General features: G+C 35.8%; 1 protein-coding gene, 1 long non-coding RNA gene and 1 other non-coding gene across 4 annotated transcripts; 2 read left to right on the top strand and 1 right to left on the bottom strand.

Annotated features, from left to right (window-relative positions):
• Positions 1-361: 361 nt before the first annotated feature.
• On the top strand, positions 362-8875 carry LOC104434733 (cullin-1). 2 transcript variants are annotated; one of them, XM_039306560.1, is made up of 20 exons: positions 362-469; positions 1170-1339; positions 1456-1555; positions 2877-3062; positions 3278-3325; positions 3409-3612; positions 3685-3762; positions 3951-4040; positions 4132-4212; positions 4302-4364; positions 5912-5944; positions 6035-6121; positions 6193-6342; positions 6426-6481; positions 7085-7205; positions 7286-7447; positions 7576-7719; positions 7839-8057; positions 8195-8362; positions 8444-8875. In XM_039306560.1, exons 2-20 carry the CDS (start codon positions 1200-1202, stop codon positions 8543-8545), a joined length of 2232 nt encoding a protein of 743 aa, XP_039162494.1. In that variant the 5' UTR covers positions 362-469; positions 1170-1199; the 3' UTR covers positions 8546-8875. The 2 variants fall into 2 exon arrangements, with proteins under 2 accessions (XP_039162494.1, XP_039162495.1); XM_039306561.1 differs by lacking the exons at positions 5912-5944; positions 6035-6121.
• A 3442-nt stretch (positions 8876-12317) lies between these two features.
• Positions 12318-12424, bottom strand: LOC120291047. Its single transcript, XR_005548853.1, has one exon. It is a non-coding gene; the product is annotated as a small nucleolar RNA R71 (small nucleolar RNA).
• Positions 12425-19620: 7196 nt separating this feature from the next.
• LOC104429325 lies at positions 19621-21004 on the top strand. The gene is made up of 3 exons (XR_005548392.1): positions 19621-19824; positions 19916-20085; positions 20200-21004. It is a non-coding gene; the product is annotated as an uncharacterized LOC104429325 (long non-coding RNA).
• The last annotated feature ends 6231 nt before the right edge of the window (positions 21005-27235 follow it).

The raw sequence follows: 27235 nt of genomic DNA, 5'->3' as shown, positions 1-27235 counted from the left end.
ATTGAAATAATAAATAATATTAAGAAATGGCAAATTAATGTTTTTGGTGTACATTCATTCTAGAATTATTTATTTATTTATGAATTTGATCAAATTAATTTGATTTCAAAAATGATAATTTATATATATAATATACAACATATCCCAACGCCGGAATTCTATGTTTTTTTTAGAAATGACATGTCGGCGTGTTGTGTCATGTCGTGTCGCGTGTTAGTGTCGGTGCTACGTAGTGACAAAGTTTGGAGAATTTATATCACAAAAAAAAGAAAAAAGAATGGGATAAATTTGTCATTTGGTAAAGTTTGATGATTATTTTATAGAAAGTATCTTTTAAAAATGATTGGTTTTCCGTTAAATAAAATGAACTAACCCACCAACTTCTTTCTTTCCACGCTCTTGCTGCTTTCCCCACTCTGCTGGGAACTGGGTGGATCTTCTTCCATCTCCCTTTGCCTTCTTCGCCAAGGTATCCGTCTCTGCGCTTCCGCATCACTCGTTTCCCTGATCAGGTCTTTCTCTCTCTGGTCTTTCTAGTTCTGCTTTGCAATCTTGTTTCGAGGCTCATGATCGCCGGCGGTGGCCGGCGCCGTTTTGCCGTTGGATTCCGTCGGTTGAGTTCGAGTTAATTGGCCTTGTATCGTTTGTGCTCTTCTAGGAGGGATAGCAACTTGGTTGTTGGCTTTTTTCGCCTTTCGAGGTCGAAGGCATGAGGTTTTACTCTGTTTTTTTTTTACCTCGAAGCTCGCAGAAACAGTGTGGAGATGGGGGGATTTCTGGTCTGGGAGCTTGTTGATATGTTTTTGTCAACAGTTGACAAATAGAATTTGAGTTGGAACTATCTGAGGTTAGAATTCCAGGAGCCGGGTAGATACCGCGTGTTAGATTAGGAAGCTGAGACTGCTCAAGATGTTAGTGGGAATATCGAGTTTGGGTAAGACGGATCATTTAATCGTCCCAGACGTAAATCAGAGTCCTGATAGGATATTTCTTGTAATTATTTTAATACTTCTCCGGCGGGTTAGTGATTGTCCAGCTGGAAGCAGTCAATAGAATGTTTTTTGGCCTTACGGAAGAGTAGTTTTCCTTGGTTTTTTTTTTGCATTGTTTGATTTGGGTCAGACTCACAATTTTCCATCATCAATGACTTAATTGGCTTATGTGTGCAGATTTGGTGTTGAGAACGAGAGTGTGGAGATATGGTGGTGAATGAGAGGGAAACAATTTATTTAGAACAAGGATGGGAATTTATGCAAAAGGGTATACTGAAGCTCAAGAATATCCTTGAAGGGCTACCTGAGACTCAGTTCAGCTCGGAAGAATACATGACGCTCTACACGTCAGCCTTACTTCTGCATTTGTGACTTCAGGAGTTGTGATACTTAGAATTGTTATCCTAATGTCTTGATTGGTTTGCTAATAGTCGATTTCTTTTCTTTTCAATCCTCCTGGCAGTACTATTTACAATATGTGTGCTCAAAAGCCTCCGCATGATTACTCCCAGCAACTGTATGACAAATATAGAGAATCTTTTGAAGAGTATACCATGTCAGCGGTGAGGAAGATTTACTGTCCTCGACTCCCTTTTCCTGTTATATCGGTTGATTGTTTTCCCTCGAGTTTACTTCATTAACTTTGCATGTCTTGAAAACTCAAAGTTATGGAATTAAAGAAGTTATATCTGGTGGTGTTGTTGGAGTTACATTCTTGTATATGCCATTGACTTTCTCAATTGCTGGTGTAATAGTTGGGTGCTTTCTTTTTTCTTTTACTTGCATTGCCCAAGTATCAGTTTTGTATAGTAAGTATGTGTCTTCATTTCAAAATTCATGACAATGTTCTTCAATTCTTTGGAAATTTTCAAGGCTGATTTTCCTCATTATAGCCTATTACTTTCTCTTTATTCATTAAAGATTGTATTTTATGATTGTTTTTGTGAATTTTTAGAAACGATAGTAATTTCAAGATAGAAGAACTGTGGCATGTGGTGAAAGCTTGAGTCATTTTGGAAAATAGATAGTATCAACCAATCAAGATTACATAAGGTGAATTAACAATGAGTCGGCTGTCAGAAGAAGTTCGGTGACAAGGTTTCTCAAAGAATAAATAGGTCCAAAAGAACAGCAGAAAAACCAAGAATAATTAATAGGTGAAAATTTTTTCCACGAAGGAGTCTAGTAAATCTCTAGAGAGTCAATTTCTTTGCAAAGAGTCATTAATTGCTGCGACTTAGATGTAATCTGGGGGAGATAACTCATCATTCAGCTCTACTTCCAAGCTAATGTACTACGCCAAACTTATGGCCGGTTAAGTTGATAGTCAGACAAAGTGAAATGAAGAGAAAAGAAAAATGGTTGAAGTTTGCTGTTTAGTGGAGCTTTCTCCAATAGTTAGATGTTAATATGCTTTGTTTACAACTCTGCATGGTTATTCTTGTTTTTGTAGTCAGTCAAATCCTCCAGAGTTTTGTTGCTTCTGATTTGTATCCCACATGATTCTAGGGTTGGCCATTTACCATTTTGTACTTTGGCATGTTAGGAGAATTCTTTCCCCGTCCTCCTTCTTCTCACTTTTTCCTTCTCCTCTTCTCTAAACATGAGATCAACTTGCATAAATTGCATAAACAAGAACGTTGTTATTTATTTTTGGGAGGGGGCCGGGGGGGGGTGGGGAGGGATATTTATTGCCTTTTCTTTGTGTGGGGAGGGATGGTCTGATTATTAATTATCTTACGATTATGATTCTGGGAATGCAGAGTTGCTTTTTCCACTATTTAGCTTATTGGTTATGTCTAGTTCTTTCATTTATGTGGCTGCTGTCATTTTATATTTTATTATCCTCAGCCATTAAAAAACCTGCTTCTGCTTACAATTTAGGTATTGCCATCTTTAAGAGAGAAGCATGACGAGTTTATGTTGAGAGAGCTTGTCAAAAGGTGGGGGAATCATAAGGTTATGGTCAGATGGCTTTCTCGTTTCTTCTATTATCTAGATCGCTACTTCATTGCAAGGAAATCACTGCCACCCCTTAATGAAGTTGGCCTGACCTGCTTCCGTGAACTGGTATGAATTCCATGCAACGTTTTGATTTGCTGTTCTCTTTATTTATTTATTTATTTATTTTTGCAGGATTTAGCTTAGATTGCATCCTAGGATAGTTGTGGCCTTTAGACAGTTCATAATTTATATTTTGGTTGACTCTGATATAGTCATTTTCAGTTTCCTCCATAGATGCCACACTAAAATTTGACTATTGTACATTGTTCGCTGTTTTAAAGGTATATCAAGAGTTAAAGGTCAAAGTAAGTGATGCCGTGATCTCATTGGTATGTTTGTGTCCAATTTACTACTGTCCCATCCTGTCTTCAATGTTCATGTTGGATTAACTAACGGAAATTGTTTACGTTAGATTGATAAAGAACGTGAAGGCGAGCCAATTGATCGAGCTTTATTGAAGAATATAATGGATATATTCGTGGAGATTGGCATGGGACAAATGGATTATTATGAAAATGATTTTGAAGCAGCTTTGCTGAAAGATAGTGCTGCTTATTATTACCGTAAAGCTTCAAGTTGGATTTCAGAGGACTTCTGTCCTGATTATTTGTTGAAGGTAAATAAGAATTTATTTTCTTGATGATGATGATATTTCATAAGGTTTGATGTTTGATATTGGGATGCCCAGGCGGAGGAGTGCTTAAAACAAGTGAAAGATAGGATTTCTCATTACTTGCATTCTAGCAGTGAACCCAAGCTACTAGAGGTTTGTCCCTTTACTTGTGTTAATTCAGGCTTTTATGGTTAGTCTGGTGGAACAACTTGTGAAATTGACTATGAGTATAGTTCATATCTGTGATTCTTGCTTAGATTTTGAATATTCCGAGATCTGGATGGAATTTGTTCCATTCACTTTTTATTTTTTCTATGGTAATCTTTTTGCTCTTTCTTCAGAAAGTTCAACATGAATTGTGGTCTGTATATGCAAGCCGACTATTTGAAAAAGAGCATTCAGGATATCATGCATTACTGACAGGTGATAAGGTATTCTGGCTCCGCTCTTGTCTTTTTATGAACATCCATTCCTAAATATTTTTTGGAGTGTTTACCTACCAAGTTTTCTGATGCTGTTTAGGTTGAAAATTTGTCAAGGATGGTCAGGGTTTTCTCGAAAGTACCAATATTCTTGGATCCGCTCGCTAACATATTCAAGCAGGTCCGTTTTCTGTCATCCATATTGCATCTACATTAAGTTACACTTGTCTCTGTCATCCTTTACCTTGTTTTTCATACCTTATATGTCAGCATGTCACTGACGAGGGCACTGCCTTGGTCAAACAAGCAGAAGATGAAGCTGACAGCAGGAAGGTTGGTTCTCAAATTATCAGTCCATGGCTTTGACTATTTCTTATGAATTTACAGAATTTTCTCTAGTTCATTCAAATGAGCAAAGTCCCCTTCCATTCTTCTGTATAGTTTGATCATCATCAGATACTGAATTTGCTTGCTTTACTCATCAGTTTCTGCTCTCTTGTCTCAAAATGATTCTGCATCCTTCAGGGGTGTCTTGATGAACCAGAATTAATTGTGTAAACAGTGGGAGACTCAATTGGATTAACTCAGCAAAAGAACACAAGCTAAGATTTCGGACTGTTTTGGAGTAAAATCTGATGTCATTCATTGATGTAGCCTTGTAGATCAAACAAGCTATGCATATAGTGATTAAAACCATAAGATCACCATCGACCCTTAGTGAAAATGGAATGTTTTGATTTTACATGGCTATCTAGGATACCCTTTCTGGTCGGACTATTGTCCTTCTTACAGAATAGAGACCTAGGATTCTAGTAAGTTTCGTGTTTTTTTACTTAAAGCGGGGTGCTAGCGACTTGGAGCAGGATTAGCCTCAGGCAGTTAGTTAATCCCCTATGCTAATTGCGATATAGTTTAGTTGAATTTGTTACTGAGTTTGATCACTGTTTTGGGAAAAAGTTCTCCTTCATTCAAAAAGATGGAAATTGATCTTCAAATAATAAGATTGACCTACCGAAAGAAATGCAGCTTGCCATGAGAGGCTAGTCAAGCATAGTCCCAAAAGGAAATCTAGAAGGATAAGTTTTGCGGGGAAAGCACACGCGCGTGCGCATGCATGTTTGCGTGTGTGTTTGTGGGTGAGTGACAACTTCATTTTGGAGGAGATTAACCCAAAGATTAGGAGCCAATATAGTATGTTGTTCAGAAAGATGTAAATCACACTAGTGACCACTAGATATGCCATACATTCCAAGATCTGACCATTAGATATGCTATACATATTCCAAGTATACATGTTAGCGTAGATAGCCGACGCATATACGCTGTTATGTTATTGTTTTAGCAGTGGGGCCTATGTGAACCACGATCTGAAGTAGTTATTCAATCATTCAACTATGATTGCAATTGCCATACTGTCTACCAGGAGAACTGGCTTATTGCCTACTCATGCCTGTACTGCTATTATGTATAGTAATGAACCACTGTCGATGAAACATTCGACAGGATTTTCGAAAGGTCTACATGTACAGTTGTAGTCTTCTCTTTAACAGATATTGTAAGGAGTTTATTGAAGCTCTAGCTATCCATTAGTTTGAATTATATGGTGCAATTTTTTATTTAGTATGATGCTTTGGAAATTGTACTGCGATGCTTTCTTGCTTTAGGTTTTCATAAACGAATTAACTCTTCAACAAGTTACCTTTTGTGTGTTATTTTAGTTTCCACCAATCTAAATCCAACTCAACTTTTGGGACTCGTCATCATTATCAGTCTATAGTTATAGTGTGTGATTTGCACAGCTATCAAAAATATGCGTCCCTTTGTTTTGACCTGTAACATTTTATGAAGCAAGCAATTAGTCCCTTCATTCCTTTTCACAGGCCAATAAGAAGGATGTAGGCTTGCAGCAACAGGTAATGCAATCGATCTTCTACTTCTCCTCCATAAGTAGATAAAATTTTGTTGGTCTGTTTAGGATCATTGATTCAGCTCATTGTTGGCAGGTTTTCGTGAGGAAATTGATTGAGCTGCATGATAAGTATGTGGCACATGTGAATGGACGTTTCCAGAACCACATCCTTCTCCATAAGGTTCACATCTTGTGAAGTGATTTCAAAAAGCTACATAAGATAAGTACTCATTTGGATGTTCCTCTGGACAGGCATTTAAGGAGGCTTTTGAGGCCCTTTGCAACAAGGGTGTCGGCGGAAGCTCAATTGCAGAGCTATTGGCTACTTTTTGTGATGATATACTTAAGAAGGGAAGTAGTGAAAAATTGGGCAATGAAGCCACTGAAGAAATGCTTGAGAAGGTCTGTTGTTTGGACATTAATTTTTGTAATGTAGTCTAGCATCAATTTTTAAGTATCACAGGTGGTTATTGTACCTTTTGCAGGTAGTAAAGCTGCTCTCATATATCAGTGACAAGGATCTTTTTTCTGAGTACTATAGGTAATATTTTTGGAATCGAAGGTTTATTCACGGGTGCATAGGCTACTGATAATATTGTTGAATATAAATTCAACAAAATCTTTTATGTCACAGTATCCACAGTAATACTGTATAAAAGATAGTTCATGATATATTGAAATTAGGCTTACTAGTTTTCTACCTAATTATTTAGATACATCAGAACTAGTTCTATCAGTTTCTTGAATACTTCAATATCATAGGATACTAGACCCTTGAGTAATGGGTGCAGGTTTACTGAGGGAACTGTGCTAGTCTTTATGCCAATGATCTTCAAGATGAACCTATATTCTCAAGATTGATTAACATTTCTCTTCTGTACTCTATAGTAAAAAAAATGAGCTCATTTCCATAATCAATTTACAGTGACTCTGAGAATATATATCAAGCATGTTAATCATGTCTGCAAATAAAATTTCCCTGCATTAGAATATGAAACTTAGCCATATCAATTTTTGGAAACAAATGCCTCATCCACTACTGTTTATGTGTATCCATTTAATATCCCATTGTGGTTGTCATCCATTATAATCGAGGCTTGATGATGCCATCAAATTGCTTACTAATAATCATCAAAACTGGCAGGAAGAAGCTTGCCAGACGACTTCTCTTTGATAAGAGTGCCAATGATGACCATGAGAGAAGTATGCTGACGAAATTAAAGCAGCAATGCGGTGGTCAGTTCACATCAAAGATGGAAGGGATGGTTGGTGTTGCTAGATTTCTTTCTTAAGAACTAGTTTCACCTGCGGCAATACGTTCCTAATTCACTTCTCTGTGTTCCAGGTTACAGATTTGATGTTAGCCAAGGAAAACCAGACTAGTTTTGAAGAGTATCTCAGTAATAATCCAAATGCAAATCCTGGCATTGAGTTGACAGTCACGGTTCTGACTACTGGTTTTTGGCCGAGTTACAGGTCCTTTGATTTGAACCTTCCAGCAGAAATGGTACTTGCAGAATTTTGCCGAGATATAAAATTTGAAGTTTTGTTTGATGTTTATAGGCAATTTCCGATGGCTGAAATAGATTTCTTCACTATGATTCAAGAGTTATTGTTAATTTCTGGTTGTTCCAGGTAAAGTGTGTCAAAGTTTTCAGGGAATTCTACCAGACCAAAACAAAGCATCGAAATTTAACATGGATTTATTCATTAGGGACTTGTAACATTATTGGTAATTTTGAGCCAAGATCCACAGAGTTGATAGTGTCAACATCTCAGGTAATATTTTAAACCTTTTGTTTTTATCAATTTTGACTTCTGGTAGACTTTGGGATTAGTTATTTCTTGCTATGTTTTTTTTCACTTGACAACTTTTTATCCCCTCTGTTGCTTTGTAGGCCTCAGCTCTGTTGTTATTCAACTCTTCTGATAGACTGAGTTACTCAGAGATAATGACCCAGTTGAATTTGACTGATGATGATGTTGTGAGGCTTCTCCACTCCTTATCAAGTGCCAAGTACCAGATCCTTAACAAAGAACCAAACACAAAGAGCATTGCTCCTACTGATCACTTTGAGTTCAACTCCAAGTTCACTGGCAAAATGCAGAGGATCAAGGTATGACTGACTGTTTTTAGATTGTCCTGCATTGTCTGACCTTCTCTTTCTACATCAACCTTTAATTTCAATCCTGTTTTAGTTTATTCTCCCCTAATTTATCAGTGCAATCTTGTTTTAATATTTCCGACATGCAGATTCCTCTTCCTCCTATGGATGAGAAGAAGAAAGTGATAGGAGATGTTGATAGGGATCGGAGATACGCAATCGATGCCTCAATTGTGCGTATCATGAAGAGTCGAAAAGTTTTGGATCATCAGCAGCTGGTCATGGAGTGTGTCCAGCAGTTGGGTCCCATGTTTAAGGTCTTTACTAGACACCGTGTCGACCCATCGCCTTCTTCCCGGTTCTGTCAGTTTTTATTGACTGATTTTGTTTTACTGCAGCCTGAGCTCAAGGCAATCAAGAAAAGGATTGAGGACTTGATCAGTCGAGACTATTTGGAGAGAGGCAAAGACAACCCCAATTTGCTCAGATATCTGGCATGACATTTTCTGGATGATCGTCCAGATTGAGTGACTTCTCTTACAATGGCGTGAGAACAAGTTCGAGATCCCGTTGAAGGTGGCGCCGAAAACAGTGTAATTGCGTCTCTCCTCTGTGCTGGGAAGTTAAGACCTCAGAATGCTTGTACATTTTGTCTACACAACCGAGCGGGAGTAGCTAGAGTTTGTGTTTTTGCCATGTTGGTGAAAATTTTGAAATATTTGAAGGGATGAGTATATGAGAAGTGCTAAAAAATTTCGAGAAAGTACACCGTTAAGTATAAAATTTTGAAAAGTGCAATCAAGCCAAACTTATTAAAGTGGTGTGCTCAATCAAGTCCCTCTGTCAATTACATGCAATTTGAGAGGAAATTGTCCAACGAGTCATAAATTTATTGTGTAAATGTAAATCATGATTTTTTCAATATAGTTCTAAACCTTCGTGAGAAATTCAATTGTTGTTCTTTTGGTTAATTTTGGATAGAAGGATTACGTCACGGTAGTAATTTTCGATGAAAATTTATCAAAATGATTACATTAGAATTTCGTGCAAAACTTAGTTTATAAATTGACAAAATTAAAAAGTTTAGAGTTGAATAGGCACTCGGATAATAGGTTGAGGACTGGTTGACGTCAATGTGGCAATTTTTATTATATTTTGTAGAGAGAAGCGCTAACGTGTGACATATTCTTCCTTAGTCCGAAGCGGTTTTTTTTCCCCCTTGAGCTCTTCCACGACTGCGAGCTTGGAGCTCGGCAAGCGGGGGTGGTATCTTCTCAAGCTCGAAGCTCACAGCAGCCGCGAGCTTCAAGCTCAAACGGCAGTCATGGCTCTCGAGCTCACACGGCCCGATATCCAGATGATGGGATCAGCGATATTATTGTGAGAACAAAGATGATTAGTCAATTTATTTCAAGGACTCGATAGAGTTAGAACAACTAATTTAATCGTAACAATAAGTACAATTGATCAAAATTCTCATGATTCTAATTTAGTCTTGCCATCAACCTTAAGCTCCCAACTAGCCTTGTCATTGTACAAATGTAAGAAAAGAAGTGTCTAAATTGCTTATTCAAGAGATTTGTCTGAGCTTCCTTACCATAAGCATTTTCAAGCTTGACAGTGTCCTTGGACCGAAGAGTGGCTCCCACACATAACAATATTAGCATTTTTATATAAATCAAGTAGGGGTGAACTGAAGGAACCAACTGGACTAAGAATTGCCAGTTCAATGCTCAGTTCCCTAAAATTGGAATAGGTGATATTGGTCCATTTCCTGATTCTAGGGATGGAACTGACCAGACTGGATCAATTATTTTTTTAAAATTTAAAATTTTAACTCTTAATTAATAGGAATTTTCTCAATGATGTGGAGATGCAAATACCTAGAAAAAAAGAGTCAAAAAAGGCATGCTTTAGTTGGAGCATGGCTTGGCTTTTATAAACAACTCCTCTTACAATCTCTGTGTCCATTCAACATGGGACTCTCAGTGTTTGGCTTGTTTTTCTTGTGGTGTCCAGCCTTCCATGCAAATGCCTTTGATGCGGGACTCTTGGCTTGTCTCTATTGTTGTGTCTAGCCTTCCATGCAAATGTCAAGAGTCCCACATCGAACAGTCATGCAAAGCCCGTAAGTGAGGTTTTGAATAAAAGCCAACCCACACTCCAACCAATGCATGCCTTTCTTGACCTTTTGGCTAAAACTTAGTATAGTATTTGTTAAGTGTGTAATGTTCATACAATTTTTGTAGCGTATTGATTTTTTTTGTGGGTAAAAAGCAAATGCTTGATTTTAAAGGGGGAGGGAAAATTGGTTTATCACTGATTCCCTTGGATTGGACCACTCGTGAACTCGATTGGTTCAATTCCTAGTTCCAAGACCAGTCAGTCTGATTCCTGATCTTAAAATGGGGAACTGTTCCTAGATTCCGATTCCTCGTGGGACTGAGGAATCCAAAACCGATCACCTTTATAATAAAAAAAACTAACTTGAAAATATATTGATAACTCTATAAAAATAGAGTTATTTTACCTAATTTAGGCAACAATTAATATAATATCTATTAGAAAATATTTGTATTTTTTTTCTGATTATTCGAATTTTTCTTGTTTATGCAGAATAATTAAATATAGAGATGATAAGGAAAATAATGGCAAAAATCAAGAGTACAAATCAAAAAGCAATGAAATATAGATATCAAATTAGAGAATTCTTGATTTTATTCCTTAATTTTATCTGCAAGCGTTTGGAGATAGATATCAAATCAAGATCCTTTTATTTACTCCCTAATTTTATGCGCAATTACTTAGAGAAAAGATCATCCGATAGAACATTGAGAGGGAGCAGCTAGGTTTTTGTTAGATCATTTTTTATTGTTCTGAGAGTTTTTCAAGTATTTTGAAAAGAAGACAAAAGTAGTAACAGAATTCCTGTTTTTTGATTCAATATGTTGAGTTTGATTTTTATTTCTATTTTTTCTTCTACTATATTCTAATTTTCTTTTGTTAGGGCTATGGTGTAGTTTAACCTTGATGATGTGAATTTCATGATTTTTATATTTTGCAATTAATTTCATTCATGTAAGTTATATATCATTGTGCATAATACTTTTGAGTGAATGACCACCACTTGAATGATCTAATGTGCATGTTTGAAATTAAGAAGTAATAATTTGCAATTGTTCATTAGAATATAAAACCATGAGTTAAACGTGGATAGAAATATATTGCGTTATTTGTATAACTTTTGGTGATAAGGTAATCCAAAAGATTCATTATAAACCGGGAATATTCATAATTTTTAATACACTTATGTTTATTTTAATTCATATAGAGATATAATAGATTAATAAACTGAGTAAGTTTACTATACCTAGAGATAGGATAGTAAATAGATTAGGAAATTCTGCTATTTAAATTTATATCTAGTGGTTATGGTAAAATCGGATACTCTAATATATTTATCTGATCGATTTATTGCATTTAGTCTACAAATTTTGTTTTTAATTTATTCTCAATTACATTTTGATATATTAGATAAATTTTAGAATTAATCTATTTTAATATTTAATTAGTTTATTAATCATCGATCTCCGTGGGATGATACTTTTTCTCATCATTATATTACTTGTTTGACACGTTCACTTGCATTTAGAATTTTACGAACAAATTTTTGGCGCCGTTGCCGGGAAACATTTGTTTAATACTAATTAATATTGATACCGGGTAATTCTAAGTTTAATCTAGCTTTCGTTTTGTTTTATTTTTCAGGGTGTACATCGGTTTATGACACATAGCCAACAAGGAAAACTTGCTGAGCTTGATTCAGAAATCGAGCGTACATTTAAAAGGTGACTGAGAGAATAGAGAAATTACGTTAAGAAGATGAGGTGATAATGAAAATCCACGTAGACTCTTAAGAGATTATGTTGTACCAACAGTTCAAGGCACCACATCAAGTATTAGAAGATCTGCAATTCAAGTAAATAACTTTGAGATCAAGCCGTCACTCATTCAGATGCTTCAACAATCAGTGCAATTCAATGGGCTACCAAGCGATGATCCAAATGCTTACATCGATGCTTTTTTTTTAAATCTGTGACACCATGAAATATAATAGAGTTACAAATGATGCTATTAGATTAAGATTATTTCCATTCTCTCTTAGAGATAAAGCTAAGAGTTGGTTTTCTTCTCTTCCTGCGAAATCAATTATTACATGGAATGATATGGCTAGAAATTTCTTGGTAAGTTCTTTCACTTGTAAAGTCTGCGAAGATGTGTAACGATATTACTAATTTTATGTAGATGGATAATAAATCATTATATGAAGCATGGGAAAGATTCAAAGAATTTCTTAGGAGATGCCCACATCACGGACTATCCGTATGGATGTAGGTACAAACCTTTTATAATGACTCTAGTACAAATCTTCATTCTATGATTGATGCACTGCAGGAGGAACTCTAAATAATAAAACACCAGAAGAAGCCTACAATCTATTAGAGGAGATGGCATCCAATAGTTATCACTGGCCTACTGAGAGACTACCAATGTGAAAAGCTAGCAGAGTTCACGAAGTGGATGCTTTTGTTGCAATTGCTGCACAATTTGAAGCACTCAACAAAAAAGCTAGAAAATATGAGTGTTTCAGCCATGAAAATTCAGAATTTGACATATGATTTTGGTGGTTGAGGACATGTTAGCACAGAGTGTCAGGTAGGTAATATTTTTAAACAATCTAGTGAAAATTCTAACTTTATTGGGAATTTTAACAGGTCACAAAATAATTCATACTCCAACATGTACAATTCGGGATGGCGCAATCATCCAAATTTTTCATAGAATAATCAGAATGTGATGAGACCATCGAGATTCAAACAATCGGAAGAGACAGAGTCAAATTTGGAAGATATAGTCACCAAACTTGCTAATACGACTCATGACTTCATCAAAAGCATGGATGTGAGATTTCAAAACCAAGAGGCTTCAATCAGAAATTTAGATATGCAAGTGGGTCAGTTAGCAAGCATAATGTCAGGGAGACAACAGGGTTCTTTGCCGAGCAACACAAAGAAAAATCTAATTGAAAACATAAAGGCTATTACCCTGAGAAGTAGTAAACAAGTGGGAGAAGAGGAGATTTTCAGAGACAAAAAAGAGGTGACCAATAAACAATCAAAGGAGACAAGCAAGAGTAAACTTTTTCCAAATAATCCCAAGCCATATGTGCTGCCAATTCCATTCCCTCAATGATTCCAACAACACAAAATAGATAAGCAATTTTCTAAATTTTTTAATGTATTTAAAAAATTGCACATTAACATTTCTTTTACAGATGCTTTAGTGCAAATGTCCCGTTATGCAAAATTTTTAAAGGAGATTTTGGCAAACAAAAGGAAATTGGAAAATTATGAAATTGTGAAGTTAAATTAGGAGTGTTCAACCATCCTACAAAACAAATTGCCTCTGAAATTAAAAGATTTAAGGAGTTTTATTCCTTGCAACATTAGGGATTCTTACTTTGAAAAAGCATTATGTGATTTAGGTGTAAGTATTAATTTGATATCTTATTCAATTTTTAAGAAATTATGATTAGGCGAGGTAAAAGCAACCACAGTGTCACTTCAATTGGCTGATCAATCAATTAAATATCCAAGATGTATTATGGAAGATGTTTTTGTAAAAGTTGACAAATTTATCATTTCCTGCAGTTTTCATAGTTCTTGACATGTATGAAGATTTTGAGGTATAATTTATCTTAGGTTGACCTTTTCTAGCAACAGGAAGAGCTCTTCTTGATGTACAACAAGGAAAGTTAATTCTTAAAATTCAAGATGATCTTGTTTCAATTAATATTTTTAAAGCAATGAAATATCCATTTAATGATAATTCTTGTTTTAGAATTGAGACAATCGACAAGTTGGTGAATAAGGTTTTTCAAGAAAATATTTTTAAAGATCCACTTGAAGCATGTCTGATTCAACCAAGGGACAAATATATTCAGAATGAGGAGATAAAGGAGTACACGAATTTCATGGAGGCAATTCCACCATATTCAAGGCAAAAGACAATTAAATTTGAGGAGTTGGGACAACACATAACAAAGCTTAAACAATCAATTGAAGAACCTCCAATTCTTGAACTCAAACCCTTACCTTATCATTTGAAATATGCTTATTTAAATGGAGTTTCTTTTTTAATGGTAATATATCTTTTTATTTGACATATTTGATGGAGGAGAAATTGCTAAGAGTATCAAGATAGCATAAGGGTGCAATTGGATGGAAAATAGCTTATATCAAGGAAATTAGTCCTTCAATTTGCATGCACAAAATTTTGATGGAGGAACAATATAAACCCATTATCCAACCTTAGAGGCATTTGAACTCGAAGATGCAAGAAGTAGTGAAAGCTAGCACGAATAGTGCTTGGGTATAAAATTTCTCAAAACGAAATAGAAGTTGATCGAGTCAAAGTGGAAGTCATTGCAAAATTGCCTTTGCCAACATTTGTGAAACTTGTCAAAGGATTTTTGACGCATGTAGAACTTTACATGCGGTTTATAAAAGATTTTTCAAAAATTGCTAAACATTTTTCTAATCTTTTGGAAAAAGATGCTTCCGTTTAATTTTTCTATTGAATGTATACAAGCTTTTAACACTTTAAATGAGAAGTTAATTTCAGCACCAATTATGACAGCACCAAATTGGGATTTATCTTTTGAACTGATGCGTGATGCTAGCGATTCTGCAGTAGGAGCTATTTTGGGACAAAGGAAAAATAAAATTTTTCGAACTATATATTATGCCAGTCGAACTTTGTCAGGTGCACAATTGAATTATTCAACAACAAAAAAGAAACTTTTGGCGGTAGTTCTTGCTTTTGATCAATTTCGTTCTTATTTAATTGGCTCAAAAGTTGTATTTATTCTGACCACTCTGCTCTTAAGTATCTACTTGAAAAGAAATAATCAAAACCCCGGTTAATCATGTGGATTCTACTACTACAAGAATTTGATTTGAAAATCAAAGATAAGAATGAGACTGAAAATCTAATAGCATATCACTTATCAAGAATTCCAAATTCAAAAGAAGAGGTAAGACCAATTTTGGAAGAGTTCTCTGATGAATTTTTTTTTTCCATTAAGTCAACAAAAGTTTCTTGGTATGTTGACTTTGTAAATTATTTAGTAAGTAATGTTCTTCCTCCTAAATTATCATATCAACAGAAGAAAAAAATTCTTTTTTAATGTTAAAAATTATTTTTGGGAAGAACCTTTCTTATTTAAAGTATGGGCAGAACAGGTTATAAAGAGATGTGTTCCAAATGAAAAGAATGCAAACATTCTACATCATTGTCATGATGGAGAGGCAGGTGGCCATTTTGGTTCCACCAAAACTGTAGCTAAGATTTTACAATTTGGATTTTATTGGCCCACACTTTTTAAAGATGCATACTCCTATGTAATTTCATGTGATAGGTGTCTGAGAACTGGAAATATTTCAAGAAAAAATGAGATACCTTTAAACAACATTATTGTGTGTAAATTATTTGATGTTTGGGGTATTGATTTCATGGGACCTTTTACACCTTCTTATGAGAATTTATACATTTTAGTGGCTGTGGAGTATATGTCTAAGTGGGTAGAAACTGTAGCATTGCCAACAAATAATACTAAGGTTGTGGTCAAATTTTTGAATAAAAATATTTTTACCCGATTCGGCACTCCTAAAGTAATCATAAGTGATAGGGGGACACATTTTTACAACAAACAATTTGAAGCACTTTTGAGTAAGTACGAAGTCACGCATAAGATTATAACCTCTTATCATCCTCAGACTAATGATCAAGTGGAGATTTCAAATAGGGAAATCAAGAGAATTTTAGAAAAAACAGTGAATGCCTCTAGAAAAATTGATCAATAAAATTTGATGATGCACTTTGGGCCTATAGGACAACGTTCAAAACTCCAATTAGAATGTCTCCATTTAGGTTAGTGTTTGGGAAGACCTGTCATTTATTAGTGGAATTAGAGCATAAAGCATATTGAGCATTGAAATTTCTAAACTTTGACATGCAGTTGGCAAATGAAGAAAGATTATTGCAACTGAATGAATTGGAGAAATTTCGCAATGAGGCCTATAAAACTCTAAGTTGTACAAGGAGCGTACAAAAAGATGGCATGACAAGTATATATTCAGAATAGAGTTTAAAATTGGTCAAAAAGTCTTACTTTATAACTCTTGTCTTAAACTTTTTTTAGGAAAGTTGTGATCTCGATGGTCTGATCCTTTTACAGTTACACATGTATTCCCATATGGGACAATTGAAGTTGTGCATGACACTGAGGGCACATTCAAGGTGAACGGTCAATGTTTGAAGCCCTACTTTGAAGGTAGTTACAATAAGCTGAAGACTACCATTGAACTTCATCCTCCAAAATAGCTACATTTGAAATAGTTTGGTTAAAAACTATAAAACAAGCGCTTCTTGAGAGGTACCCAAGCATTTTAATTATGTTTTTTTTTTTCATTTATTTTTAAATTTATGTTTTTTAAAAGAAAAAAAAAAAAAGAATGATGATATATGGTAGTAGAAAAATTATCTTAAATAAGTGAAATTGGACAGTGACATTGACTCTAATTAGATCCTAGGAATCAACGTGTTGATGGGTGATTTGAACTTAAAATTACCGTTATCTCACCTTTAGCCCAGCCTTACATTACAAACCGAGAAAAGTCTTATTGATTTTTGGTTGGATAATTAGCTTACATTAGTGGAGAGATGAATGAAAATCAAACCTATGAGATTTGGTCATAATTATTGAGAATTTTTGAGAGATTGCATATCAATGTGAATTTATCTGGATTGCATATAATTCGAAAAAAATGAGGACTCTCTCACACACACTTGGATCACATAGTTAGAATTGGTCTTAACATCATAAATCAATTTCAATGTTTGGAAGAAATTTGTGTTTTTCTTTGAATTGTGAATTTGAGCAATTATGGAAAAATTTCATAGAGGGCTTAAATATGTGTTATGTCTTGATTTTGTTCGAAGACTAGCAAAATGTTAAGTTTGGGGGTTTAATAACTCTATAAAAATAAAATTGTTTTACTTATTTTAGGTAACAACAATTAATGCAATATCTATTAGAAAATATTTGGATTTCCTTATAATTATTCGAATTTTCTTTATTTATGCAGAATAATGAGATATGGATAAGATAAGGAAAATAACGGCAAAATCAGGAATACAAATAAAAAAAGTAATGGAAGATGAATATCAAATTAGAGAATCATTGATTTTATTCCCTAATGTTATCTAGAAACATTGGGAGATAGATATCAAATCAAGATCCTCTGATTTACTCCCTATTTTTTGGGGGTAAAAGTTAAGAATATTTACTCCCTAATTTTATGTGTAATTTCTTGGAGAAAAGATCATCATAACATTGAGAGGGAGCAGCTAGATTTTTGTTAGATCGTTTTATTTATTTATTGTTCTGAGAGTTTTTCAAGTATTTTGAAGAGAAGACAAAAGTGATGATAGAATTCTTGTTATTTGATTTAAGATGCTAAGTTTGATTTATATTTATATTTTTTCTTCTACGATATTCTAATTTTCTTTTGTTAGGACTACAATGTAGCCTAACATGATGATGTGAATTTCATGATTTTTATATTTTGCAATTAATTTCATTCATGTGAGTTATATATTATTGTGCATAATACTTCTGAGTGATTGGCCACCACTTGAATGATCTAATGTACATGTTTGAAATTGAGAAGTGATAATATGCAATTACTCATTATAATATATAACTATGAATTAAACGTGGATATAAATATACTGCGTTATTTGTGTAGTTTTTTATGATAAGATGATCCAAAAGATTCATTGTAAATCGAGAATATTCATAATTTTTAATGCACTTATGTTTATTTTAATTCACATAGAGATATAGTGAATTAATAAACTGAGTAGGAAATTTCGCTATCACATGTTTGATATTGTTCTTGTACCCACAACAATTTGAAATTCATATTTAGTAGTTATGGTGAAATCGGATGCTTTAACATATTTATCTGATCAATTTACTACATTTAGTCTACAAATTTTGTTTTTAATTTATTCTCAATTATATTTTGATTTGTTAGCTAAATTTTAGAATTAATCTATTTTAGTATTTAATTAGTTTATTAATCATCAATCTCTATTGGACGATACTTTTTCTTATAATTATATTACTTGTTTGACATGTTCACTTGCGTTTAGAATTTTACGAACATATATGAAAAGTTTAGAAATTATATTAAAAAATTTAAAAGTAAATAGACCATATTGCACATTGAGGTAAAATTTATTAATACATTGAAAAAATTAAAAATTTATTAATTATATTATAGATTGGGCCAAAGTTCATGGACTATTATGTCATTTTCCTTTTCTTTTCTTTTTTTCTGTTGTAGACAAATATACTCAATTGATTAGTTTGTTTTGAAGCAAACTTTATGGTCGAACATAATTTAAGCACTTGAAGTATTCCCCAGAAAAATTCCACCTCTCTCTCTCTCTCTCTCTCTCTCTCTCTCTCTCTCTCTCTCTCTATTGAGCATGAAACCTGCTTGCTTCCTATGTGCAGTTTCCCAATAACTCACTGAATATTTTCTCCATTTCATATGGAAAAATAAAAAATAATAAAAACTCCTACAAAATTTACAAGTTGAGATTTGTAATTCTTTACTTATTCAGGACTCATATATATTTTGTCTCATGTAAGTATATTTAAATTTTCTAGGGACAAATTCCCAACCTCCCTTCGAACCTAAATTCCGGTCCAAGCACCAATACCTTTTGAACCTTCTTTAACTACGAGATTCAAGACACGAATGCAACTACAAACGTGGAAGAATTTTCCCTCACCTAGAAAATTCATTTGAATTTTATCTCTCATGTCACCATTTTAAACTAGCATTATCAGAAGTGGTAATATTTTTTGAGTGATTAAACTTTTCATGTCAGCAGCAATGCCTAAATATAACCAATATTAGCAATTTGATAGCTAACGATAGTTGACAAAAGGATGGACTTGATTGTACTAGAGGATCGAACCTGGAATCCGAAAGAAAGATTAGGATTTCATAATAGTCAATATTACTTCATTAAATTCACATAAAATGAAAAATTTGAAAAAGTATTTCTTGATAAAATGATCGCTCAAATCTTCTTGAAATAATCAATTGACAATAAATATTTTCATCATATCAGTAATTTATGTTTTCAATATTTTCATGAATGGTGAAAATATTTTCTGTTCATTAATTTTTCCATGAGCAATATGAATTATTATTTTTTATAGAAAATATTTCTTAAAATGATTGATTTTCTGTTGAATAAAATAAACTGTCCCACCAACTGCTCTCTTTTCACACTCTCCCCTGTTCCTGCTCCGTACTGGGAGCTCAAGTAAGCTGGATCTTCGTCTGCCTTTGCCTTCGCCTTTTTCGCCAAAATATCCGGCTCTGCGGTCCCGCAATCTCCCGTTTCTACACTTAGGTCTCTCTCTCTCTCTCCCTCTCTCTCTCTCTGTGGTTTTTCTAGTTCTGCTTTGCAATCTCGTTTTGAGGCTCGCGATCACCGCCGGTGGCCGTCGTTGTTTCGCCATCGAATTCCGTCGGTTGATTTCAATTTAACCGACCTCGTATCTTTTGTGCTCTTCTCGGAGGGATTGCACCTCGGTTGTCGGCTTCTGTCGCCTTTCGAGGTCAAAGACGTGAGGATTACTCTGTTTTTATTGCATTATTGGATTTGGTTCAGACTCACAATTTTCCGTCGTCGATGACTTAATTGGCTTCTATGTGCAGATTTAGTGTTGAGAACGAGATTGTGGAGATATGGCGGCGAATGAGAGGGAAATAATTGATTTCGAACAAGGATGGGAGATTATGCAAAAGGGTATAATGAAGCTCCAGAATCTTCTTGAAGGGCTTCCTGAGACTCAGTTCAGCCCGGAAGACTACATGATAATCTACAAGTAAGCCTCACTTCTGCATTTGTGACTTCAGGAGTTGTGATACTTAGAATTGTTATCCGAATGTGTTGATTGGTTTGCTAATGGTTGATTTCTCTTTTTCTCAATCCTCGGCAGTACTATTTACGATATGTGTATTCAAAATCCTCCTCATGATTACTCCCAGCAACTGTATGACAAGTATAGAGAAGCTTTTCGAGAGTATATCATGTCAGCGGTAAGGAAGATTTATTGGTTGATTGTTTTTCCCTTGAGGATACCTCATTAGCTTTGCATGTCTGGAAAACTTGAAGTTATAAAAATTAAAGAAGTTTTATCTAGCACTGTTGTTGGAGTTACATTCTTGCATACGCCATTGACTTTCTCAGTTGCTGGTGTAATAGTTGGGTGCTTTCTTATTTCTTTTACTCGCATTGCCTAAGTATCAGTCTTGTATAGTAAGGACGTGCCTTCATTTAAAAATTCAAGACAGTGTCCTTCAATTCTTTGAAATTTTTCAAGGCTGTTTTTCCTCATTATAGCCTATTGCTTTCTATAATTGTTTTTGTGAAATTTATGAAAGATAGTAATTTCAAGATAGAAGAATTGTGGCATGTGGTGAAAGCTTGAGTCATTTTTGAAGAATAGATAGTATCAACCAACTGAGATTACATAAAGTGGATTAACAAGTAGTCGGCTGTCAGAAGAAGTCTGGTGACAAGGTTTCTCGAATAATAAATAGCTCCAAAAGAACAGAAGAAAAACCAAGAATAATTAATGGATGCAAAATTCTTCCGCAAAGGAGTTTAGTAAATCTCTAGAGAGTCAATTTCTTTATCAGTGTGACGAGTCATTCATTGCTGCAACTTAGATGTAATCTGGAGAAAGATAGCTCATCATTCTGCTCTACTTCCAAGTTAATGTATGATGGTTTTAATTGGTAATGGGCTTAAGGCCCGTCCGCCCATGCTGGGCCCAAAAGGCCTGGCCCACGGGAATAGGGCCCGTGGATGGGGGAAGGTATATAAGGGAGGAGAGAGAGAGAGATGGCACCTGTTGGAAACAAACTTACGTACGCTTTCTCCCGCACGCTCTTTCTCTCTCTTCTAAAGACAAAAGAAAAACAGTAAGGCTCCGGCAATTTTTCTTCCCTTCATTGCTTCATCGGATCGAACAGGGCCAAATCTCTTCCTCCATTGGCGTCGGTGTCTAATCTGTGGCTAACAAGGTACGCTCGAATCCGTGGTGTGCTTTAGGATCGATGATACGTGTTTTTCCCGGGCTTCGCTTCCGCATTTGTTTTAGGGGTTCGATTTAGTGTCGAATCCGGTTTTCGAGGATCCGTTATTCCCAACATTTGTATCAGAGCCCGAGTTCATATTTTCCCGACCTGTTTGACGTTTTTTGATTGAATTTTTGCAAAAAAAATCAGCCGGCACGGATTGAGGCGTGAAATCCCGACACCTGAGCACTGTTCATCGATTTTTTCGAGTTTCCGTAAGTCGAAATCGTTTTCTGAATAAACTGGGTGAAAGAGGTCGTCGAGGCGAGTCTAGCGACATGTCGTGCGCCGCCAGACGACGCCGCACGCGCCCACACGCGCGGCCAGAAGGCACTGCGCGTGGGCGCGACGCGCTCGGAAGCGCTGGCTCGCCCAGTGCGTGCGCCACACACGCTGGTGGCGAACCGGCATGTGGGCGCCGGCGGCCGGCAAACCGACACGCGCCGGTCGGCGGACCGACGCGTGCTGACGTCACCCAACGGTCAGTAACCGCTGGGGTGACGTCATCGATGACGTCAGCAATGACGCCGGTTGGCCAGGCGGTCACCAGCCGACGACCCGACCCGACCCGAACCGCGGACGCCCGGCACGTGCTGGCTGATGTCTGCGTGACGTCATCCCGCGCATGCGCGCGGCACGTGCGGGCGGTTCGGGCGAACCGGCCCGACCGGCCCAACGGGTCCGATCGGTCCGACCAGTCCGTCCAGTCCGACTACTTGACCATTGACCCGTTGACCGATCGTTGACCGACGACCGTTGACCATTGACCGTTGACCCGAAAAAAAAAAAAGAAAAAAAGAAAAAAAAAAAAAAAGAATTTGTTTCTTTTATTATGTCTCGTGTGGGTTATAGGTAATCCATTTTTTATTCTACATTTGTTGCATGAATCATGAAAAATTATGTATTTTCCATTTTGTTTATTGTGGATTAAAAGTGATCTATTTTAGTTCTGCATTTGTTGCAGGAACTATGATGCGTTATACACGGATACCTGCAATCCCGAGAACGAACGAATGAAGAGCTAGACTGAAAAGGCTGATGAAAGAGTTAGCTGATTATCGGTGGCTTGATGGTGATTTAGTATCACATATGGTCAAGGTCAATCAGATGATACAGGAAATCATCTGGAATGGTTATCTCATGCCAGATTTTGAGAAGTTGTCGGCTTTGATGAACACTCTTCTACCTGAATGGCAAGCAGTGTTAGATCGGCTATGGGAGGTCAACGTGGTCCCGGGTTACAGGGGGTTAGTGAAAGCTTTTGTAAGAGAGTACTATAAGATTGAGTTGGCCAAAACTTCAACCCTTAGATTGAGCGCCACATGGCGCAGAGTGAATGCGCCTTGGTGGCGACATGAGAGCTCTCCAAAAGTTTTTCCATGGTTGGCAAATGTGCATTCAAAAATCTTAGATATTTTGACTGATAGATTAGAAGGAACATTCCTAAATTATTTCTTAAATTAGTTTGAGATGTTATTGAGTGTGAATATCTTTTTCTATGTTGATATTTTCTTCTGTGTATATTACTTAGCGTAATGGATTGTTGTATTATGTTGAAAGCATTATTGTTTTATTGGATATCAATTATTTGTTGCTTTCTGTTATTGCTGGTTGCTGTGGGTAATTAGCAGTGGGTAGTTTAGAAGTTTTTGTAGCTTCATAGAATTGATTTTGCATATGACAATCATATTAATGATAGTTTTAAGTTAGGATTTTTGGAGGATGATTGGAAACGTAGTAACCTTTTGATTCTAAAACATTACTTGAAGTTGTTCATTAATATGATGGGTCTGTGCAAAAGGGATGCATAAATGATAGGCATTAATTATTCGTGCATATAAGTCTGATGTGTTCAGATCGATGGTTTCAGCAACTAAGAACGTAATTGTTTATATGAACGGCAACAATTGTGGAATATTGAATATGAAGATTCAATATGTGCTGAAAAAGCTAGAAGTACTAGAAGTTCTTGACCATATTATGGAAGATCTAGAGGATGCTGTGCGCCACCTTGAGCTAGTAAAGGACTGCCTATCGGCATTTGAGCCGAAAATAGACATTGGCTACGCTGGTCCTAGCTCAGAAAGGGCTTTGAGCTCTAAGCGTAAGCGTATTAATTCATTCAATATGTGGGAATGCAAATGATCAAGTCTTTGTTGTAAGAAATCAAGAGTTAACCAACACAAAAGAGGAAAACGTCCTCAAGTGAAGAAAAAGTTAAGTGTGAGGTGTTACAATTGTGACAAGAAAATGTCACTATGCTCGCAACTGTTGTGAGCCGAAAAAGGTAAACACCTCTTATACATTTGAGAACTTTGCTTATGTGTCAAGTTCTGCTTTATAGACTGAATCCAATCCTTTGTGGACTGTAGATTCAGGAGCGACAAACCATGTAGCAAATGATAGATGATCCTTCGTGGAATTCTGACGAGTGCTAACTGGAACTAAGTGGATCTATGTAGGAAATAACTCCAAAGATGAAGTTAAATGGATTGGCACTTGCCAATTGAACATGCGTGGTGGACGCAACTTATTCCTACATGATGATCTATATGCTCCGGAGATTCATCGAAATTTAAGTGTCTGTTTTGGTGTTGGTTAAGCTTGGTTTTGGTATGAACTTCCATAATAAAGGTGTAGATTTGTGTTTAGATACAAACTACTATGGTTGTGGTCACTTTCTGGATGGTTTTATTGTACTGAATGTTGACTGTGGTGATGTTAATATGTTATTCCCTTGTTTCACGTCTTTTACTTCATGTGATAATGATGTGAATGTGTGGCATGCTAGACTTGGTCATATTGGCCAACAACATATGAATAGACTAGCCAAAGAAGGCTTGTTGGGCAATATTGAAAAAGTCAATTTGTCCATATGTAAGCATTGCCTAGAAGGGAAAACGACAAGAAAACCATTTGGAAAAGGTAAAAGAGCTGACGTTCCTCTGCATTTAATCCATTCTGACGTTTGTGGTTCAATGAATGTGAGAGGAAGGCATGGGACTGTTTACTTCATCACTTTTAATAGATGATTATACTCGATTTGGATATGTCTATTTGATTTCTCATAAATCTGAAGCATAAGTTGTTTCAAAAGGTTTATGAACTTGGAAGAAAATCAATTAGACAAGAAAATAAAAGTATTGAGATCCGATCGAGGTCGAGAATATTTATCGATGAGTTCAGAAAATAATGTGATGAGAAGGAATAGAAATACAGTTGTCTATTCCATATACTCCTCAACAAAATGGTGTTGCAGAGAGAAGAAACAGAACCCTACTGGAAATGGTTAAGTCCATGATGGCGCATGCTAACTTACATATCACTTTTTGGAGTGATGCGTTGTTAACAGCTGCCTATATACTTAACCGGGTGCCTTCCAAATTAGTTAGTTCCACTTCATATGAGTTATGGACAGGTAGAAAACCGGACTTAAGTTTTCTTAAGCCATGGGGTTGTGCTGCCTATACTCATGAGTCTTCTCACAAGTTTGGGAAATTGGATCCCGAAGGAAAGAAGAGTATTTTAATGAGATACTCTGAACACTCGAAAGGGTATGTGTTCATAGGTGAGCAGGAAAGTGGGAGTATGACTAAATTTGAATCACAGGATGTCACATCCTTAGTAGATGAATTTCCTAAGAGGGGCGAAATAGGAGAAGATTATTTCCTATTTGAAACCTTGAATCAAGATAATGATATTAGTGGAGTTCGTCCAAGTGGGAGTAATATGAAAAGTGATGAATTGAATTCAACTCATTCTCAATTACAACCACATGATGAGATGATATCGTCATTATCTAATCCGAGTGGGAGCATAATGGGGAATGATGTGCTAAGTGTACATTCTCCCATATAGCGAACAAGTCACCAAAGTATCCCCCGTCAACGTTTTGACATTGAAGGGGAAAATTTTATAATTGCTCCACGAGATAAGGATGAGCCAAGAAATATTAATGAGGCTCTTAATTGCCCTAGTAAGGAAAAATAGATTTATGCAATGAAAGAGGAAATGGAGTCAATGAAATCAAACCAAGTCTGGGAATTGGTTGATCTTCCAAAAGGGACGCAGAGCTATTGGGAACAAATGGGTTCTCAAAATAAATCGAAAGGCTGATGGCTCGATAGAAAGGCATAAGGCTCGCCTTGTGGCGAAGGGGTATAATCAACAAGAAGGAATTGATTATGAAGAAACATTTTCTCCTATAGTGAAATTTACCTCGATTCGCATTATTCTGACAAAAGTGGTTAGTATGGATCTTGAGTTACATCAAATGGATGTAAATACTGCTTTCCTCAATGGAGAATTAGAGGAAGAAATATATATATGGAACAACTTGCTGGTTTCATAGTAAAAGGCCAAGAAGAAAAGGTATGTCGACTTTGGAGGTCAATATATAGCCTTAAGCAGTCGTCAAGACAATGGTATATACGATTTCATAATGCCATAATGGCATATGACTTTACAATGATAGATGAGGATCATTGTGTACATATCAAAAGATCCAATGATCAATTTGTGATCATATCATTATATGTTGATGATATACTAATTGCCGGAAGTAATATGGAGTTTGTCAATACTGTCAAAAGTTGGTTGTCTTCCAATTTTGAATTGAAGGATATGGGATTGTAAACCCATTGACACTCCTATTGCAAAAGGTGAAGGATTGAGTCATAGACTGTGTCTAAGGACTCCACAAGAGAAGGAACAAATGAAACATGTTCCTTATGCTAGTGCTATTGGGAGCTTGATGTACGCTATGATGTGTACAAGATCTGACATATGTTATGCAGTTGGAATGGTGAGTAGATACCAATCCAATCGAGGTCAAGCACGTTGAAAAGCCGTTAAATGAATACTAAGGTATCTAAAGGGGGCTGCTGATTATACATTGAGTTATTATAGAAATGATCTGCAACTCAAAGGCTATTCTGATGCTGATTGGAGAGGAGATTTAAATGAAAGAAAATCTACCTCTAGATTTGTTTTCATACCAAATAATTGCACCATATGTTGGAGCAGTAAGAAACAAAAGTGTATAGCCTTGTCCACGATGGAAGTTGAGTTCGTGACATTATCAGCAGCAGTATAAGAAGGTGTTTGGCTGAAGAGATTTTTTGGATCATTTAGGTGTTATTGGAAGTGCTGCAAATTCATTGTTAGTTAATTGTGGTAGCCAAGCAGCAAAAGAGTACACCAAAGATCCAAAATATCATGGCAAGACCAAACCTATAGATACCAAATATAATTTTGTTATGGATATGGTTGCATGAAAAGAAGTGAACTTAGAATACATACTACGCATAGTATGGTAGCAGATCCTATGACAAAGCCAATACCTAGAGATGTGTTTTTGTGACCATATGAAATTTCAAGGATTGTGTAGAGGCTGATATACTGAATATTGTAATTTCCCTAAGTGTTCACATTTGATGAATTTGTGTTTTCATCAATGATGCCTATGAATCTTTGTTTGATTTTTATGCATCTTAATGCTCAGTGCAATATTTTAAGTTGAGAAAGTATGTCAGACAGATATAAGATTAGCCCACTCACACGAGTAATCGCCTCTATTTACTGTGTGATAAATAGAGATGAGACTGTTTTTAAGCTTATTATCTAGGTGATAATCGAGAGCTCAAGCTTAAAATACGTATGTCGCCTTAACTAAGTGTTAAGATGAGGACATAATACTTCCTATGTACGAAAGTAAAATACCCCACATATTTTACTTTATCTGTCTATGATGCCAAATGTGAGTTCTAATGAATTTTGTGAATGAGTAGATACGTGAACTCAAGTTAGACATTGGGTATGTTTGAACTATCATCTGTACGGTATTGAAGGTGTAAACATACGCTCCATGGGAAAGGAGTTATTACCGTAATA

This window comes from Eucalyptus grandis, chromosome 2, assembly GCF_016545825.1.
Source record: "Eucalyptus grandis isolate ANBG69807.140 chromosome 2, ASM1654582v1, whole genome shotgun sequence".
Taxonomy (NCBI): domain Eukaryota; kingdom Viridiplantae; phylum Streptophyta; class Magnoliopsida; order Myrtales; family Myrtaceae; genus Eucalyptus; species Eucalyptus grandis.
This window is presented reverse-complemented; position numbering and strand designations above follow the sequence as displayed.